The 16,883-nt window shown below is 47.3% G+C and overlaps 1 protein-coding gene across 1 annotated transcript in view; it reads left to right on the plus strand.

Annotated features, from left to right (window-relative positions):
- Nucleotides 1–16,883, plus strand: part of ARVCF (ARVCF delta catenin family member) — a 51,156-nt gene that overhangs the window by 28,713 nt on the left and 5,560 nt on the right. The window contains exons 5-11 of the mRNA XM_081966936.1: nucleotides 2,908–3,035; nucleotides 4,407–4,557; nucleotides 5,860–6,052; nucleotides 10,160–10,271; nucleotides 11,723–11,813; nucleotides 12,961–13,014; nucleotides 13,977–14,068. Of these exons, the coding sequence (XP_081823062.1) occupies nucleotides 2,908–3,035; nucleotides 4,407–4,557; nucleotides 5,860–6,052; nucleotides 10,160–10,271; nucleotides 11,723–11,813; nucleotides 12,961–13,014; nucleotides 13,977–14,068 (821 nt within the window). The remainder of the gene's footprint in view (nucleotides 1–2,907; nucleotides 3,036–4,406; nucleotides 4,558–5,859; nucleotides 6,053–10,159; nucleotides 10,272–11,722; nucleotides 11,814–12,960; nucleotides 13,015–13,976; nucleotides 14,069–16,883) is intronic.

The following is a 16,883-nucleotide window of genomic DNA, read 5'->3' on the forward strand; positions in this document are numbered from 1 at the left end:
GGAGGGAGGGAAAGAAGAAATAGGGAAGGAAGGAAGAAATAGGAGGGGAAGGGAAGAAAAATGATAGTGAGGGAAGGAAGGCAAGCAGGAAAGAAGGAAGAAATAGGAAGGGAAGGGAAGAAAAATGATAGTGAGGGAAGGAAGGAAGGAAGGAAGGAAGGAAGGAAGGAAGGAAGGAAGGAAAGAAGGAAGGAAGAAATAGGAAGGGAAGAAAAATGATATGGAAGGAAGGCAGGAAGGAAGGAAAAATAGGAAAGGAAGGGGAAAATGATAGTGAGGGAAGGAAGGAAGGAAGGAAGGAAGGAAGGAAGGAAGGAAAGGTGATCTACACCATTTGATTGGCTTTCCAAGGATAATGTTCTCTGTTCAGGAGGAATATTGTCATTTAACATCTTTGCCCAAGGACCTTCTATTCTGACTGGAATCCATGACGAACTGAGGTTTACGAATTCAGCTTGCCAGGCTGCGAATCTACATGAGGAAGGGGCAGTTTTCCAACCCATGGCATTTCCCCGTCTGTGTCTCCGTGTCTCTTTTTGGGGTGTGTGTGTTTCAATGTTGGTTGCCATCACTTACTCCTTCATTTTGCCTTTTGGCTGACGTTTCCCAAGTTCCTTCTTTCTCGTCTGACCTTGCAGGCACGGCTCCGTGTTTTCCAGGCTCCTTGACGGCCCTCTGGTGGCCACGCAAGGAAAGATTTCAGAACTAACTCAGAAGCAAATGCATTAGAAATCATGATTAGTACTAGTAGTACATCTCTTTTATTTATGAAACATAAAACTCATCCAACTGAACATTTTAAAATGTATCGCAAATATCATCGACTGGCACGGATGGTTGATATGGGTTGCTGCCAGCATCCTGGGTAACTTTCCTAAAATATTATTATTATCGTTATCGTTAATAGTAGTAGTAGTATATCTCTTTTATTTATGAAACATAAAACTCAGTCAACTGAACATTTAAAAAGATATCGCAAATATTATTGACTGGCACGGATGGTTGATAAGGGTTGCTGGCAGCATCAACCAAGTACCTTCTTAAAATGTATGAAGCTCCAAGTTGCGCAGTTTTTTGCAGTTCCGCTGGTGTTATTGCAGGAAAATGCAATTTCTTGATGTATTTTGCAAAATTTTTGGACATAGCCTGTTAATTTTAACTTATTTTAAATGTATTGTCTTTAAATTCGGTTTGTTTTTTTGGATATGTATTTAATTTCTTTTTAACTTTTGGGATGTGTGTTTTTTAATGTTGTACGCCGCCCTGAGTCCTTTTGGAGAAGGACGGCATATAAATCCAAATAAACAACAAACAAACATGGTACCAAGTGCCCCGCTGACAATGGGTACCACTGTCACATGTTTTGTCTATAATCACGTAGTTTTGATGTCCAGGTCACGATATTTCATTTTTTTCCTCCCAGTAATTGTTCCTCAACTCTGACGTCTCCTGGTACAGCGATATCAATAAAAAAAATTGCATTTCCTCTGGTGTTATTGCAGGAAGCTGCAATTTCTTGAAGTGTTTTATAAAATTCTTGGACATGGTAACAAAATGCCATGATGACAATGGGTCTCACTGGTTTTTTTTTTTAATTATTTTTATTTTTATTCATCGCACAGACAGCCAGATATTCATTGTTGTTATTGCTTTTTGGTGATTTATCCTGGCCTTCCTGGTCTGAGAAGATGTTTCCTCTTCCTTGAAGATGTTTCACTTCTCATCCAGGAAGCTTCTTCAGTTCTGACTGAGTGGTGGTGTTGTGGCCCGCCAGTGGCCAGGGGAGCTGGCAGCAGAGTCGGACAGTGAGAAGGTTGGGGAGGAAGATGGGCCAGTCCTGGAGTCTGAGGAAGGCTCTGCATTGGAGGCAGAGAGGGGGCCAGGGCCATCCGACAGTTATCAGCTGCCTTCAGAGTCAGACTTCAGTGGGGCAGAAGAACAGCTGGAGCCTGTTCCCAGTGTGCACATGTGCAGAGCTGCCAGAAGAAAAGAACAACTCAGAAATCAGGGTCGACTTGGGAGTAAAGCCACAGGTAGAAGGTGATTGGCCCCTTCCATAGGACATAAAAGAGGAGCAAAAGGGGAGGGGGCTTTTGCAGGAAACAATTCATTCAGTCATTCATTTTAGGAGTGTGAAGATCTGTCCGTGAATCTGAGAGACTCCGTGCCCAGCCTTTCCTTGCACAGCTCCCCATTTGGAAAATATTGACATGGCAGCTTTCCATGCTAGATAAGGTCTGTGGTCATAAATACTCCTTTGAAAGACTGTTTGCCAGGCCTTGGATGAATGGGAATGAGAGAAAATCACAGTCATTTAATAAAATGGGTTTTGTCGGGACCAGGACTCTGCTTCGTGCTTTTTTGGGAAGAAGGATGAGGATGGAAGGATTTATATTCCTTGCAATCACCTGGTCATTGGCATTCTTTCTGAGAGACGTCATGAGCGCTTGGAGATTTATCTGTGCCCTCAGAATAATGCAAATGGGTGCGGAGCATTTTTGGAACTGCTGAAAGGACTGTATTGTAAACAGAAGAGAGCGGGTGTCGTATTCCCCCCTCCCCTCTGTTGAGAGAGGGCTGTTCAGTCAATTTACAACAAAGTTCTTTAGGCAGTTCCAAGAAGGATCCACACCCATTTGCACACTTCAGGTGAGCCCGAGGGCACAGATAAACCTCCAAGTGGTCTCAATAATTCTCAGGAAGAATACTAATAACCAGATAACTCCAAAAAATAGAAACCCTTCCATCCTCCACCATCCAGTCAGAACCGAAGAAGCTTCTTGGAAGAGAAGCGAACTTTGCGGTAGTATAGTAAATGCAGGTTTCACACAAATAAACTAACGCCATTGCTCTTGCAGAAGACGGAGTTGCGACAAACGTTATATCCTTTTTTTTAATCATTTTTAGGCTTTGAATTGCTTTACCAGCCGGAGGTCGTGCGGCTTTACCTCTCCATCCTCACCGAAAGTCAGAATTTCAATACTTTGGAGGCAGCAGCCGGTGCCCTGCAGAATCTCAGTGCCGGAAACTGGACAGTGAGTGAAACCCCTCTGTGTGTGTGTGCCTTGGCTATTTTTCATCGTAGATAGTCCCTCCGTTTTCATGAATGCAAATATTTCTCCAAACTCGGGGAACTTTCAAACACGGGGACTTCAATCCCCAGAATTCCCCCCAGCCTGCTGTGTCTGAGGAATTCTGGGAGTCGACGTCCCCATGGTTTAAAGTTTCCAAGTGTGAGACGTTGCAAAATCGATGGCCAGCCCAACAAATTAAAATTCCTTGTATTGATATTGGTGATAATTAACAAGAGTTTTGCAAGTCGAAATATGCTTCACTCCCCTTTCCCTCCTAGTACTCATGTGAATTAGGGAAGTCTCGGCCCCAGTGGTTTGCACCTAACTTCTTTGCGTTATGGCCATAAACCATGTTCTCCGCTTGTCACTTGGGTAATGGATCTGGATAATTATCTCTGTCAGGAGCGTCTTCCTTACTCTCTACACGCCAAGACATCTAGACAACAAGGCCTAGGAGAAGAAGGTCTATTAGCATTCTCTGGCCTCCTCGGGAAATGACTCATTTCAGACAGAAGTGAATCACTCTCCCAACCGTTGATCAATTTTGCTAGGAGGACCATAACTTTGCATGTAGAAGTAAGGCATTAAGCCATAGTCGGTCCCAGGAGATGCATTTTCCCAAGGTTTGGTCTTTAGAAGTTCCACGCTGCTATCGTGGACTTTGTTTCTTCCAGAATACAGATTAACCCGGCTACTTAAGTTTCTGCATCGAGTCTGGTAACCTGTTCTGATCCAGCTCCCCAAACACAACAAACCCTCTGAAGTGAACTCAAAAGATTCCTTTATTAGGAACGCCGACAGCTTCGGCAAAAAGTTTCTCTCTCACCGCAGGCTAACAAGTCTGTCTGGCAGGGAGATGAATAGTTGTCTGCCACATCTATTCATCTCCACCCCCTGCCTTTTATCCCCAGAGATAGGGTGGGGCTTCGCTAGCAGCGGTGGCTCTTCTGTCCCAAGGACCGGCTCATAGATTTCCACTGCTCTCCTCTCCTCTGCCTTCTGTCTATCCACACGTCAGGGACTGGAGCCAGCTGTTCCTCCTCTTCTTCATCAGCCACCTCCAGACCTGAGGGCTGTTGGCTCTCCATCTGAGGGCTGACGGACAGACCAGGCTCCGCCTCTGTCTCTGTCTCTGTCTCTCTCTCTGACAGCCCCATTCCCTCCTCCCCCTCGGAGCTCTCAGGTTGCCCTGATGCTGACCCTGACTGCCACGCCTCCTCCTCCTCCTCCTCCTCCTCTGATTCGGCTGATGGAGGGGCCGGCAGCCGACAGACCACAACATAACCCTTCCAAGTGGCTGGTTTTTATCTTCTCCCTTCCTTCTTGTAACAGTGGTCTACATACATCCGGGCAACGGTACGAAAGGAACGAGGACTTCCCGTTCTGGTGGAGCTCCTCCAGTCGGATTCGGATAAGGTGGTGAGGGCGGTATCCATAGCCCTGAGAAATCTCTCCATGGATCGCCGTAACAAGGATCTCATAGGTGAGTTCTGGAAGGCAACTTTTGAATCTGGTTCCTGGCCTTGCCCACGTTGCGTTTGCCATCGGAATGCCTCTCTTAACCCCAGCATTGTAGCTGCCCGTCTTCCTTTTAAATCAAACGTTGAAGCTGCCCGCCGCTGTTACCTCTGAAACAAATGCTTTATAATGGCTAGTATTCCACAAGGACTCGTGTAGTTTAATTGGGCTAATTGCAGTGAAATTTAGAAGAGAATTAAAATTCCCCAAACCAAACAACAAAGGTTAACGGTACGATATTTTATATGGCGGGCCAAACGAAATGAACGAGATGCCAAACAGAAACTCCCGGATGGATCTCAGAAATGTGAAGCTGGATTGGCGGGATTCCTGGAATCGGTTTTAAACTTCTGGGTCATAAAAAAGGTTCTAAGCCTCACAGACATTTTCCGGAGATGCTCCAGAAAATGAACGAGGGGCCTTTCCAGGTTGCAAGGACAGATAGTCCTCCACTTACGACGGCTCGTTTAATGACCGTCCAAAGTTACAACAGCACAAAAAGTGACTAAAGACAGTTTTTCATAGTTACGACTTTGGAAGCACCCCCGTGGTCATGGGATCAAAATTCAGACGCTTGGCAACTGGTTCATACTTATGACCATTGCTGTGTCCCAGGGTCACGCGATCCCCTTTTGCGACCGTCTGACGAGCAAAGTCTGATTCACTTAACAACCGGGTGACTAACTTACCAACTGCCATGATTCACTTACCAAGTGGGGTAAGAAAGGTCGCAGAATGGGGGCAAGGCTCACTGAACCAATGTCTCGCTTAACAACAGGTATTTTGGGCTCCATTGTGGTCGCACGTCGAGGGCTGCAGGTAGTCCTCCACTTCTGACAGTTGGAACCAAAACCTCTGTTGCTAAGTGATGCAATTGTGAAATAATCTGATTTGATGGTCTTTTTTTGCCACGGTCGTTAAGCAAATCACATAGGCGTTAAGTGAATCCAGCTTCCCCCGTTGACTTTGCATGGTAGGAATCCATTTCGGGAAGGTCACATGACTTCAGGATTCAGCAAATTACATGCCAGTTGCCAACACCCACATTTTGCTGTTTCATTCCGGGGACACGGCTACCGGCATGAGGGCATAAGTGCAACAATCAGTTGTAAGCCCCTTGTTTCAGCACTGACGTAACTTCATACAGCTGCTCAACAATGGTCATAAGTCGAGGACTACCCATACAGGTTCTACCTTTAACTACAGCTGCCTTATTTTTCAGGAATAAAATCAGTTTGCAATAACCAGAGGCGCCTTCTGATTTCAGGTAGCTACGCCATGGGAGAACTGGTAAGAAATCTGCCAAGCCGGCAACAGCGATCGTCCAAAAACCTTGAAGAGGACACGATAGTTGCCGTCCTGAACACCATCCACGAAATCATTACCGACAGTTCTGAAAACGCCAGGTCCCTGATCCAGACGCAAGGCATTCAGAAGCTGGTTGCTATCAGCAAATCCAGGTTGGCATCTGCAATATATATATATGTTCTATTTGTGCTGATAAATAAATAGAACACAAATGTAACAAAGGCAACATTAAAAATATGGTTTTCTGTCTGGATGGTCTCCTGGAGTGAGCCAAAAGACAGAAAAGGGAAGCAGTGTGTTCCCTCCCATATTTGGGCATACCAGGGGTTGTGACACAATACATATATGTGTGTGTGTGTGTGTTGTATTTGTGCTGATAAATAAATAAAGGGAGACTAGTATAGATCTATTTCAAGCTATTTAGCTCTCATCAGCTAGCCATACCCTTATCAGTTTATCAGATAAGGAAGAGAGCTCCTCCTTATCACCTTATCAGATAAGGAGGAGAGCCTGTGGCTTAGTGGCTAATACATAATAATCTATCATTTATCTTTCAATCTACCTATCATCTATCTATCTATCTATCTATCTATCTATCTATCTATCTATCTATCTATCTATCATCCATCTATCTATGAAATATCTTTCAAACTATCTATCTATCATCTATTTTTCTATCATCTACTTATCAACTATCTTTCAATCTACCTATCACCTATCTATCTATCATCTATCTATCTATCTATCTATCTATCTATCTATCTATCTATCTATCTATCTATCTATCTATCTAGAATAAGGTTCTATATTTTATAATACAGCATAATAGAATAACGTTTTATGAATCTACATACAGCCTCGACTTTTTACTTTTGCACAATAACATATACTAGCCATTCCTATAACAGCAAACCTGCCTGACCAGCAAAAACCAAAAGCAAACTCTCAATTTTTTCCCTACCTCAAGAACAAAGCCCAGCAATGGTTTCCAAGTAGAAACGAAGTTGGCTGCATTCTTTTCTTAAATTAAAGCAGTCCATTTAGCCATCAGCTTTTGAAGCCATTGAGTTGCAACGTCCTGAAACAAGAAACCCCCAAACCTCACCCGTCTTTTGCATCTCAGAACAGAGCTCCCCCCCCCCAATCTTTCAGATGAGCATTTAAAAACAGATGCCATCACCACGCATCTTTAAATCTGCCATAGGTTGGAGTGGACACTGAGGCAAAATCAATCCGACGAAACCCATCCGTCAATCCCAGGACAAGGCTGTTTCAGCGTTGAGCACGCAAGCATCAAGTCTCATCATTTAAGCAAATGCAGACATTTATTGGCAAAAGAGAAGATGCTTGTCCTTTGTGAATATTCAGAGATGCAGAAAAAGCAGGGAGGGGGTTGTTAATACAATAAAGTGCCAGGTTCCAAATAGCCTCCAAAATTAATGACTCAAGGAAATCATTAGAGAAAAGAGGAGTGTGTTTGTTTGTGTTTTGTTGTTGTGAGTTGCGAAGCCGTTTCCGACCCATCGCGACCCCATGGACCACATTCCTCCAGGCCTTCCTGTCCTCTACCATCCTCGCTTCGGTGACTCCATCCAGCCACCTCCTTCTCTGCCGTCCCCTTCTTCTTTTGCCCTCCATGAGGATCTTTTCCAGGGAGTCCTTCCTTCTCATTAGGTGGCCAAAGTCTTTGAGTTTCCTCTTCAGGATCCGGCCTTCTAAAGAGCAGTCAGGGTTGATCTCCTCTAGAACTAGAACTGCAGTCCAAGGGAGATAGGTAGATGATAAATATAGATAAATAGGTAGATACGTAGTTAAGTAGATAGATAGGGATAGGTAGGTGATAGATAGATAGATAGATAGATAGATAGATAGATAGATAGATAGATAGATAGATAGATAGATGATAGATAGATAGATAGATGATAGATGGATGGATGGATGGATGGATGGATGGATGGATGGATGGATGGATGGATGGATGGATGGATAGATAAATAGATAGATGTTCATGGCATTCACAAAATAAAAGGATTTTTTTTCCCAATCATCATTGACCTTCTGACTCTTATCTTACTCAACCAGGATCTTGTTGGAGAGGGAAGGGAAGTACTTTCTCCTTCCTTTTTTTTTGTTAAGTAATAAATTTTATTAGAGTTTACAAATACAAAAATAAACTAATATGTAAAAAGGAAAACAGACACATTTAAAAAGTGCTAAAAGATAGATAGATGGATGAATGGATGGATGATAGGTAGGTATGTAGGGAGATATAGATAAACAGGTAGATAGATGATAGATAGATAGATAGATAGATAGATAGATAGATAGATAGATAGATAGATAGATAGATAGATAGACAGACAGACAGACAGACAGACAGACAGACCTGACCTGACCTGACTGACTGACTGACTGATGGAGCAATATCACTCCCAGCATGAGGCTCTTCTCCAGGGAGTCCTTCCTTCTCCTTAGGTGGCCAAAGTCTTTGAGTTTCCTCTTCAGGATCTGGCCTTCTAAAGAGCAGTCAGGGTTGATCTCCTCTAGGACTGACCGGTTGCATCACCTTGCAGTCCAAGGGACTCAATGCAGGAGTCTTCTCCAGCACCAGAGTTCATGGGCCTCCATTCTTTGGCACTGTCTCTGCTTTTTAGGAGGCTGTCTAGCTTTGCCATGGCTTTCCTCCGCAGGAGCAACTAGCACATATGTGCGAGGGGAACCTTTACCTTTTATGTCCTGCAATATCCAGTGACGTGCGGTGAGGGTTATGGCTGGGGAGGCTGGTGACGTCATCAGGAAGGCGGGGAATGGGACCACGTGTGCAGACCACGTGTGGAGACCACGTGGTCTCGTTCTCCGCCTTCCTGAGTGAACATTAAGGGGACCGCGGCGTAGCATTACTTCCTCCACCGGCACCAGTCCCTTTCACCCTGCTCAAGCCTTGCCGCCTGCAGCCACCGCCTGCCCTCGCTGCTCCTTTCGTTGCTTGCCCACCCGCCTCTAAGGCACGCCAAAGCCTCCTTCGTCCCCCCCCCAGCGCGCGCCCTTTTTATTTCCCATGACACCCCCCCCCATTTCGGGAAAGCTTTCCCCATTGCCTGGGGGGTGAGGGGGGCGGCTCCTCTCCCCCCACTCCCTCCGTCCCTGCCTCTCTCCTCAGCCCCAAAGCTCCATCCGCGTGACTCACTTCCAAGGCGGTGGCTGCTCCATCCTGCTCCGGCTCTGGAAGCGGCCGAAGATCAGGCTGCGTCGCTCGCTCGCCGGACTGCTTCGGCGCCATTCTGGCTACCTTCGTCCATCCGCGCCCGGGAGATGCGGAAGCAGTCCGGTGGACGAGTGACCGAAGATCTCGCTGCCTCGCTCGCTGCCTCGCTCGCTCGCCGGACTGCTTCGGCACCATTCTGGCTACCTTCGTCCATCCGCGCCCGGGAGACGCGGAGGGAGAAATGTTGTCGGCGCCTCCAGATGACGAACCAGTCGCTTGCTTTCGTCATCGGGAGGCCGATAACATTTCTGCCTCCACGTCTCCCGGGCTCGGATGGACGAAGGTAGCCAGAATGGCGGCGAAGCAGTCCGGCGAGCGAGCGAGCGAGGCAGCGAGATCTTCGGTCACTCGTCCACCGGACTGCTTCCGCATCTCCCGGGCGTGGATGGACGAAGGTAGCCAGAATGGCGCCGAGGCAGTCCGGTGGACGAGTGACCGAAGATCTCGCTGCCTCGCTTGCTGCCTCGCTCGCTCGCTCGCCGGACTGCTTCGCCGCCATTCTGGCTACCTTCGTCCATCCGCGCCCGGGAGATGCGGAAGCAGTCCGGTGGACGAGTGACCGAAGATCTTGCTGCCTCGCTCGCTCGCCGGACTGCTTCGCCGCCATTCTGGCTACCTTCGTCCATCCGCGCCCGGGAGACGCGGAGGCAGAAATGTTGTTGGCCTCCCGATGACGAAAGCAAGCGACTGGTTCGTCATCCGGAGGCGCCGACAACATTTCTCCCTCCGCGTCTCCCGGGCGCGGCCGGACGGATGTATATAATATTATATATATAGTATATAATATTATATACTATTATTCCATGAAGAGAGGTGAGGCCCTGCCTCCCTTGCCTCTACTGACCGCACGTCACTGGCAATATCCAAGGGCAGCTTCTTTGCAATAATTTTGCAGCTACGTTAAGAGGCTGGCTGACCAGTTCTTCTGCATTTGACGTTTGCTGGCTTTCTTTTTGTCTCTGTGTTTTTCCCTCTCCCACCTCTTCAAAATCAGCCAGTCCTCCAGAGAGACAAAAGCAGCTTCTCACGTGCTTCAAATGACCTGGAGCTACAAAGAGTTAAGGAATGCTTTGCAAAAGGAAGGCTGGAATAAATCTCATTTCCAGGTAAGGAAGCCCAGGCAGTTTCTAGTGGAGAACTGCTAGTGAGAGCTGAGAACCAGTTTGGCCTAGTGGTTAAGGCACCAAGCTAGAAAGCATGAGACTGTGAGTTCAAGTCCCACCTTAGGCATAAAAGCTGACTGGTTGACTTTGGGCCAATCACCAGGTGATAGTGAGTTCTAGTTCCACTTTAGCCATGAAACCCAGCTGGTTGACTTGGGGCCGATCACCAGGTGACAGTGAGTTCTAGTTCTATCTTAGCCATGAAACCCAGCTGGGTGGCTTTGGGCCAATCACCAGGTGATAGTGAGTTCTAGTTCCACTTTAGCCATGAAACCCAGCTGGGTGGCTTTGGGCCAATCACCAGGTGATAGTGAGTTCTAGTTCCACTTTAGCCATGAAACCCAGCTGGTTGACTTGGGGCCAATCACCAGGTGACAGTGAGTTCTAGTTCTATCTTAGCCATGAAACCCAGCTGGGTGGCTTTGGGCCAATCACCAGGTGATAGTGAGTTCTAGTTCCACTTTAGCCATGAAACCCAGCTGGGTGGCTTTGGGCCAATCATCAGGTGATAGTGAGTTCTAGTTCCACTTTAGCCATGAAACCCAGCTGGTTGACTTGGGGCCAATCACCAGGTGACAGTGAGTTCTAGTTCTATCTTAGCCATGAAACCCAGCTGGGTGGCTTTGGGCCAATCACCAGGTGATAGTGAGTTCTAGTTCCACCTTAACCATGAAACCCAGCTGGGTGGCTTTGGGCCAATCACCAGGTGATAGTGAGTTCTAGTTCCACTTTAGCCATGAAACCCAGCTGGGTGGCTTTGGGCCAATCACCAGGTGATAGTGAGTTCTAGTTCCACCTTAACCATGAAACCCAGCTGGTTGACTTTGGGCCAATCACCAGGTGATAGTGAGTTCTAGTTCCACCTTAGTTAAGCATGAAAGCTGGCTGGGAGACTTTGGGACAATCACTCTGTCTCAACCCAAACCACTTCACAGGGTGATGGTTATGGGGAAAATAGAAGGAGGAAGGTGTGTCGGATATATTCACCCCCTTGGCTTATTTGTAAAAACAATAAAGGCAGGATACAATAAAAAAAACAAATACATAAAAAAAAAACAGATAGGAATTTTAGCTTACGAGAATATACTGCAAACAATAAATGAAGAATATGCTGCAAAATAATTTTACAAAAATGAATTCCCCACGTGAAGGAGATTCAATCCATCAAGATCCCTGGATTAGATAAAAGTAGATCTGCATTTATCTTCTGTATTCTCAGGTGTACGGAAAATATTATCTTGTCATAGGGAAACCAGGTATAGGTAGTCGGAGAGGGGAGAAGGATGTTTTTTGGGGGGAAATGACGTATTTTACAATCGTTTTTCAGCGCGGATTTTTGCTTTCTGCTGTCGCACGCCAGCCGCTGATAATCACCTTTTTTTTTAATGTCCTAGACTGCCTCAGCGACTACGAAGGGATCCAAAAGTACCTCTTGTAAATCTGGATATGATGATAGCACTTTGCCCCTGGTGGATAAAAGCCAAGGTCTGTCTGTGCTCCTTTTCCGAGGGATTATTGATGACTGGCTCCAAGTGGGATGAGATTCTACTTCTTTCATTGCATTCCGATTTGACCTTAGGGGCAATGCGTTCTAGGCCATTCTCTAAATCAGTGGTCCCCAGACGTTGCGGGTGGGGGAGAGGGAACTGGGCCACGTGAGCAGCGGGTCAGCACATGCATGCATGCTGCCCACCATTTGTGTGAGTTGAGCTGTGCATGCATGAACCCACTGCTCAGGCAAGCGTGCATGCCAGCCCACCACTCGCACTGCCCAGTTGCAAATATAGGCCACAGCCTGGTGGTGTCGCCTGTCAGCTGCAACCCCTTCAGCAGCCAAATCAGAGGAGGAGGAGGAGAAGGTGTATGAGTCAGGTTCAGCATCAGAGCATCCTGAGAACTCCGAGGGGGGAGAGGAAATGGAGCTGTCAGAGAGAGGGGGGAGGGAGAGAGAGAGAGGGAGGGAGGGAGGGACGGAGCCTGGTGTGTCCATCAGCCCTCAGATCGAGAGTCAACAGCTCCGGAGGTGGCCGATGAGGAAGAGGAGGAACAGCTGGCTCCAGTGCCTGACACGTGGATGTACAGAAGGGAGAGGAGAGCAGTGGAAATCTATGGGCCGGTCCTTGGGACAGAATCGTGGCCCAGTCGTTGGGGGCCCCTGCCCTAAATCATAAAAATAGGGGGGGGAGGAAGAATCTCACAACCAATGGCAGTTGAAAGGCAAAATTAAACTCACAGCAGTGGAAATATCTAAAGAATATCACATTCTGCAATTGTTATGGTAGAATCTATATACTAATAAAAGTTTCAAGCCTGATTGATTGTTTGTTAACTTCCACTGGGCAAACCGATTTATCGGAGCATGTTGGCTTAGCAATTCTGGGTGTTGAGGGCCACCCGTCTTAATGCATGTTAGCTGGGGAATTCTGGGAGTTGAAGCCCAGCCCTCTTAAATCATGCTGCCTGAGGAATTCTGGGAGTTGAAGTCCACCTATCTTAAAGTGGCCAAGTTTGGAAAGCACTGCCTTGGACATTGGCTTAAGCTCTCCTCTTGGCTTAGAGAATTCATACTTCTTCAAGCATGGACTTGAATCCTACACAAACTTGAGTTCTATTTCTTCCTCTTTTTTTATAGATAGCGAGAAGACCGGAAGCCGGGATATGATTCCAATGGATGAGCTTGGACCAGGTAATGGTGGATAAAACCTACTCCGGTCACTATCAGGGTCCCAAGTAACATATCCAGAGCAAACAAAACTCCGAGACATGCAGATTCCTCAAACAATAGGTTCATTGGATATGTCGTATTGGCACAGACTTGGTGAAAACCGACTCTGAACATTTCTGCGGTTTCCACCTAATCAAAAGTAGGAGTTTTTCACTTTCTCAAAACAACCAGGGCCATGGTGCGATCAGAATACAGTCCAGTTGCTACCCTGGTTTCCCGAAAATAAGACCTCCCTGGATAATAAGCCCAATCTGGCTTCTGTGCATGTGCTAAAATTAACCCTTCCCCCGAAAATAAGCCCTCCCCCGATAATAAGTCCTCCCTGAAAATATTGCAACACGGCAGCAGCCATGAAGTGACCCCGCTCGTCACCTTCTACATCTCAAAAATAATAAGACCTCCCCGAAAATAAGGCCAAGCGCTTATTTCGGGAGTCAAAAGAAAATAAGACCCTGTCTTGTTTTCGGGGAAACACGGTAGGTGACTCCAGTCCCTTCCTTCCGAGCACCTGCAGGAATGTCCTTGGTTCCCAAGAGAAAGTATTTTGTTTTGACTACAATAACCCAACTTTCTCTATTCCCCAACTCCCTATGTTTCAGTTCCAGTGTGTCAGCACTGAAGTCTCTAAAGTGACCTCAGTCAGGCCAGCTTCAGGGTTGACATTGGTACCGTAATCAAGCCTGTCACCCGTTCTGGAGTTTGACGTATTCTCCAGAGGTTTACTTAGCAGAATAGCTGTCATCCGCTCTCAAAGTCTTTTCAATGGTAGTGACAGTAGCAGAACTTTGACAGTCTGACTATGCTTAACTATGCCTTCACCCCTTATACTCATGTGAACTAAGGAGATGTCTACCTAAATCTCTTGTGCACTCATTCCTGGCCCGGCAACTGGTCTCTTTCCAACCAGCTTCTGTTCTTCACAGATGGCTACTCCACCATCGATCACCGGGACAAGGAGCGGAAGTACAAAACCAACGACAACATGGGAGATGCATCGGAGAAAGAACCCCTAAAAGTAAGCAGCTCCGTTCTGACCCAGCTTCCCAACCATGACAAACTCTCTGTAGATAAATCAATAATTCCTTTATTAGGCACGGCGGCAGCCCCGGCAAAAAGTTCCTCTCTCACCACAGGCTAACAAGTCTGTCCGGCAGGGAGATCAATAGTTATCTGCCACTTCTATTCATCTCCGCCCCCTGCCTTTTATCCCCAGAATTAAAGGGAGGCTTCATTAGCAGCAATGGCTCTTCTGTCCCAAGGACAAGCCCATAGATTTCCATTGCTCTCCTCTCCTCTGCCTTCTGCACATCAGGCACTGCTATTTATCTCCGCCCCCTGCCTTTTATCCCCAGAATTAAAGGGTGGCTTCATTAGCAGCAATGGCTCTTCTGTCCCAAGGACAAGCCCATAGATTTCCACTGCTCTCCTCTCTCTCTGCCAGCTCCATTCCCTCTTCCCCCTCGGAGTTCTCAGGTTGCCCTGATGCTGACCCTGAGTCCCATGCCTCCTCCTCCTCTGATTTGACTGCTGGAGGGGCCGGCGTCTGACAGGCCACAACAAGCTCCCTTTGGAGACCGTTCTGCCCTACATTTGCAGGATGGAGTAAGGCCGAGGTGTCTTCCGCTTCCAAGCAACCATCACTATGAGTTGCAATGACGTTGGAGAGGAAGATACTTCTGACAATCTCAGGGTTGTAAGGAAGGTGTCCCAACAAAAACCCCTTTTATGAATTGACTGTGAATTCTGCTCATTCACATCCAGCAAAGTCTTTCAAGGGAGGATTTACAGTCACAGACCTCATCTGGCTTGGAGAGCTGCCAGGCTGATATCTGCAAAACTTGGCAAGGAGCCTCAGAGAGTTAGGAACCAATTAAGCAAACTAATCATCTCCTGCAAACTCCACTCCCCTTTCGCTCCTCTTTCATTCCCTCTCGGAGGGGCCATTCATTGTCCACTTGTGGCCTCACTCCCAACTTGACCCCTGTTCTTTAGCTGTTCCCTTTGTCCGGCAACTCTGCACATGCACACACTGGGAACAGGCTCCAGCTGTTCTTCTGCTTCACTGATGTCTGACTCTGAAGGCAGCTGATAACTGTCAGACGGCTCTGGCCCCCTCTCTGCCTCCGACACAGAGCCCTCATCAGAGCCTTCCCCAGACTCTAGGACTGGCCCAGGTTCCTCCCCAACCTCCTCACTCTCCGAATCTGCTGCCAGCTCTGCTGACTACTGGCGGGCCACAACAAACCCTTTTAAAGCTGTTCCTTTGGTCCAGTGTCCATCAGGCAGGAAATATCGGTGAGGTTTCGGTGCCATATTTCACTCTCTGGTCATGCTGGGTACAGCCGCTGTGGTAACACACACACACACACACACACACAGAGTGTCTACCGCTTCTTCTGTTGCATGTGTATACAGGAGTTTAACACCATTCCTTCTTCAGCATATGTCCATGAGTACCGATAGTCCTCAACACAACACAATCGACAATCGGATGCTTGGCAACCGACTCATATTTCGTGTGTGTGTCAAGCGATTCCATTTTTGCGGCCTTCCGACAAGCCAGATTCGCCTTAACAGCCTGTGTGACTAACTTAATAACCCCGGGCGTGATGCACTTAACAAACCGCGGCAAGAAAAGGTCGTGAAGTGGGCCGAAGCTCCCTTTGGACAAAGGTCTCGCTTAGCGAGAACAGAAAACGGGGGCTCCGTTGTGGTCGTAAGCCGAGGACTCCCTCCCTCCCGTGGGCTCGCGAAGCGATAGTTTTGAGTGTCAACCCTGCTCGCTCTGGTCTTGCTCGGCCTTCCCGATTACAGCGGGTGTTTGCAGTGGGCCACCCTGAAATCCTCCGTTTCTCTTTTCTCCGCGATTCCCTGTCTCGGCACTAATGCTTCCTTGCAGAGCTTTGGAATGGACGGGTTTGTTTTGCCGGCCCGTTTGATCATTTTAATCCTGTTGTGTTTTGCCTTTTTTGTCTTTTTAACGCCTCGCTGCAGAATGACACAAATAGGAAAACGCTTGCTAGGAGCAACAGGCCTTCGGTGACTCTGGTGGACACACGAGATACTAAGCCCCAGCCTGTTGACTCCTGGGTCTAACATTGTGCATGCATGGTAGGTTCATTTTTTTTTCACAATCGTTGGACGAGGGTGATTAACTTGTCTCCGTTTCTGCATGACTTTGCATCGTGGCTTGTTTTTTCTCTCTCTCTCTCTCTGTGTCTCTCTCTCTTTCTCTCTGTTGATCTGGCTCCATTCGAGATACAGGCTGTCTCACGGCCCACAGGCAGGAGTTCAACCCTGAGAGGCCTCAAGGTTGACTCAGCCTTCCATCCTTCCGAGGCCGGTAAAATGAGGAGCCAGATGGTTGAGGGCAAAATGTTGACTCTGTAAACCACTTAGAGAGCGTTGCAAAGCGCTGTAAAGTGGCATATAAGTCTAAGTGCTATTGCTATTCCTTCCCTCCTTCCTTCTTACCTTCCATCCACCCACCCATCCATCGTGCACAATGGTTAGAATGCAACATTGCAGTCTGACTCTGCTCACAGCCAGGAGTTCGATCCTGACTGGCTCAAGGTTGATTCAGCCTTCCGTCCTTCTGAGGTGGGTAAAATGAGGACCCAGATTGTTAGGGGCAAGAGGCTGACTCTGTAAACTGCTTAGAGAGGGCTGTAAAAGCACTGTAAAGTGGTATATAAGTCTTACGCACTACTGCTATCTTCCTCCCTCCCTCTTATCCATCCATCCATCCATCATTTGCAGTGGTTAGAGTGCAGCATTCTAGTCTAACTCTGCCCACAGCCAGCGGTTCAATCCTGACCAGTTCAAGGTTG

This window comes from Natrix helvetica, assembly GCF_964273705.1.
Source record: "Natrix helvetica genome assembly, chromosome: 14".
Lineage (NCBI taxonomy): Eukaryota > Metazoa > Chordata > Lepidosauria > Squamata > Natricidae > Natrix > Natrix helvetica.